The following is a 648-nucleotide window of genomic DNA, read 5'->3' as shown; positions in this document are numbered from 1 at the left end:
CCTTTTTTTTTCTTGTTTTGTTTTTCTTTTTTTTTTTTTTTTTTTTCTGTTTTTTTTTTTCTGTTTTGTTTTGTTTTGTTTGGCTTTTTCCTAAGGGGAGTTTTTAAAAACCCACCACGATGGGGTCGGGAGGAGGGATGCGTGTAAAACCGCGAGCTTAAAAAAAGGTACTGCCACCGCTACGAGACGTTAAAAGAAATATATATATGTATGTGTACACGTGCACAGGGTTTGTATGTACAGAGGGCTCTTCAGGGGCGGTGGGGCGGTCGCCGGCGGCTGTTTTTTACGCACACACGTACGTACGACGGCGTGTCGAGCTCCAGCTGTGACAACGAAACAGCGGGACCCCCCCCCGGGCTCAGCGGCCGCCCGCCCCCCGCGCGCTGCGCTCCACAGACACCACCTTCACAAACGGTATTATTATTAATAATATTTAGTTTAAGGGCTTTAATACAATAACAGAATTTTAAGTGTTAATGGGGGGCGGGGGTCGCGCTCTCCGGCGCGGGGGGGGCTAAGTGGCCGCGTCCCTCTGCTGTGACCGCACCATCTGAAAGATATTCTGCAAGAAAAAGAAGAAAAGGGACATTAGACGCGCGGTGGCAGCGGGGAGAGGCCCGCTCCCCCACCCGCCCCCCCCGCCGG

At 51.5% G+C, this 648-nt stretch overlaps 1 protein-coding gene across 1 annotated transcript in view; it reads right to left on the bottom strand.

Annotated features, from left to right (window-relative positions):
• Positions 1 to 421: 421 nt before the first annotated feature.
• SNX27 (sorting nexin family member 27) overlaps positions 422 to 648 on the bottom strand; it is a 22,350-nt gene continuing 22,123 nt past the window's right edge. Inside the window, exon 14 of the mRNA XM_009891686.1 lies at positions 422 to 565. Coding sequence (XP_009889988.1) covers positions 518 to 565 — 48 coding nt within the window. The 3' untranslated portion in view covers positions 422 to 517. The remainder of the gene's footprint in view (positions 566 to 648) is intronic.

This window comes from Charadrius vociferus, unplaced genomic scaffold (genome assembly GCF_000708025.1).
Source record: "Charadrius vociferus isolate BGI_N301 unplaced genomic scaffold, ASM70802v2 scaffold2359, whole genome shotgun sequence".
Classification (NCBI taxonomy): Eukaryota; Metazoa; Chordata; class Aves; order Charadriiformes; family Charadriidae; genus Charadrius; species Charadrius vociferus.
This window is presented reverse-complemented; position numbering and strand designations above follow the sequence as displayed.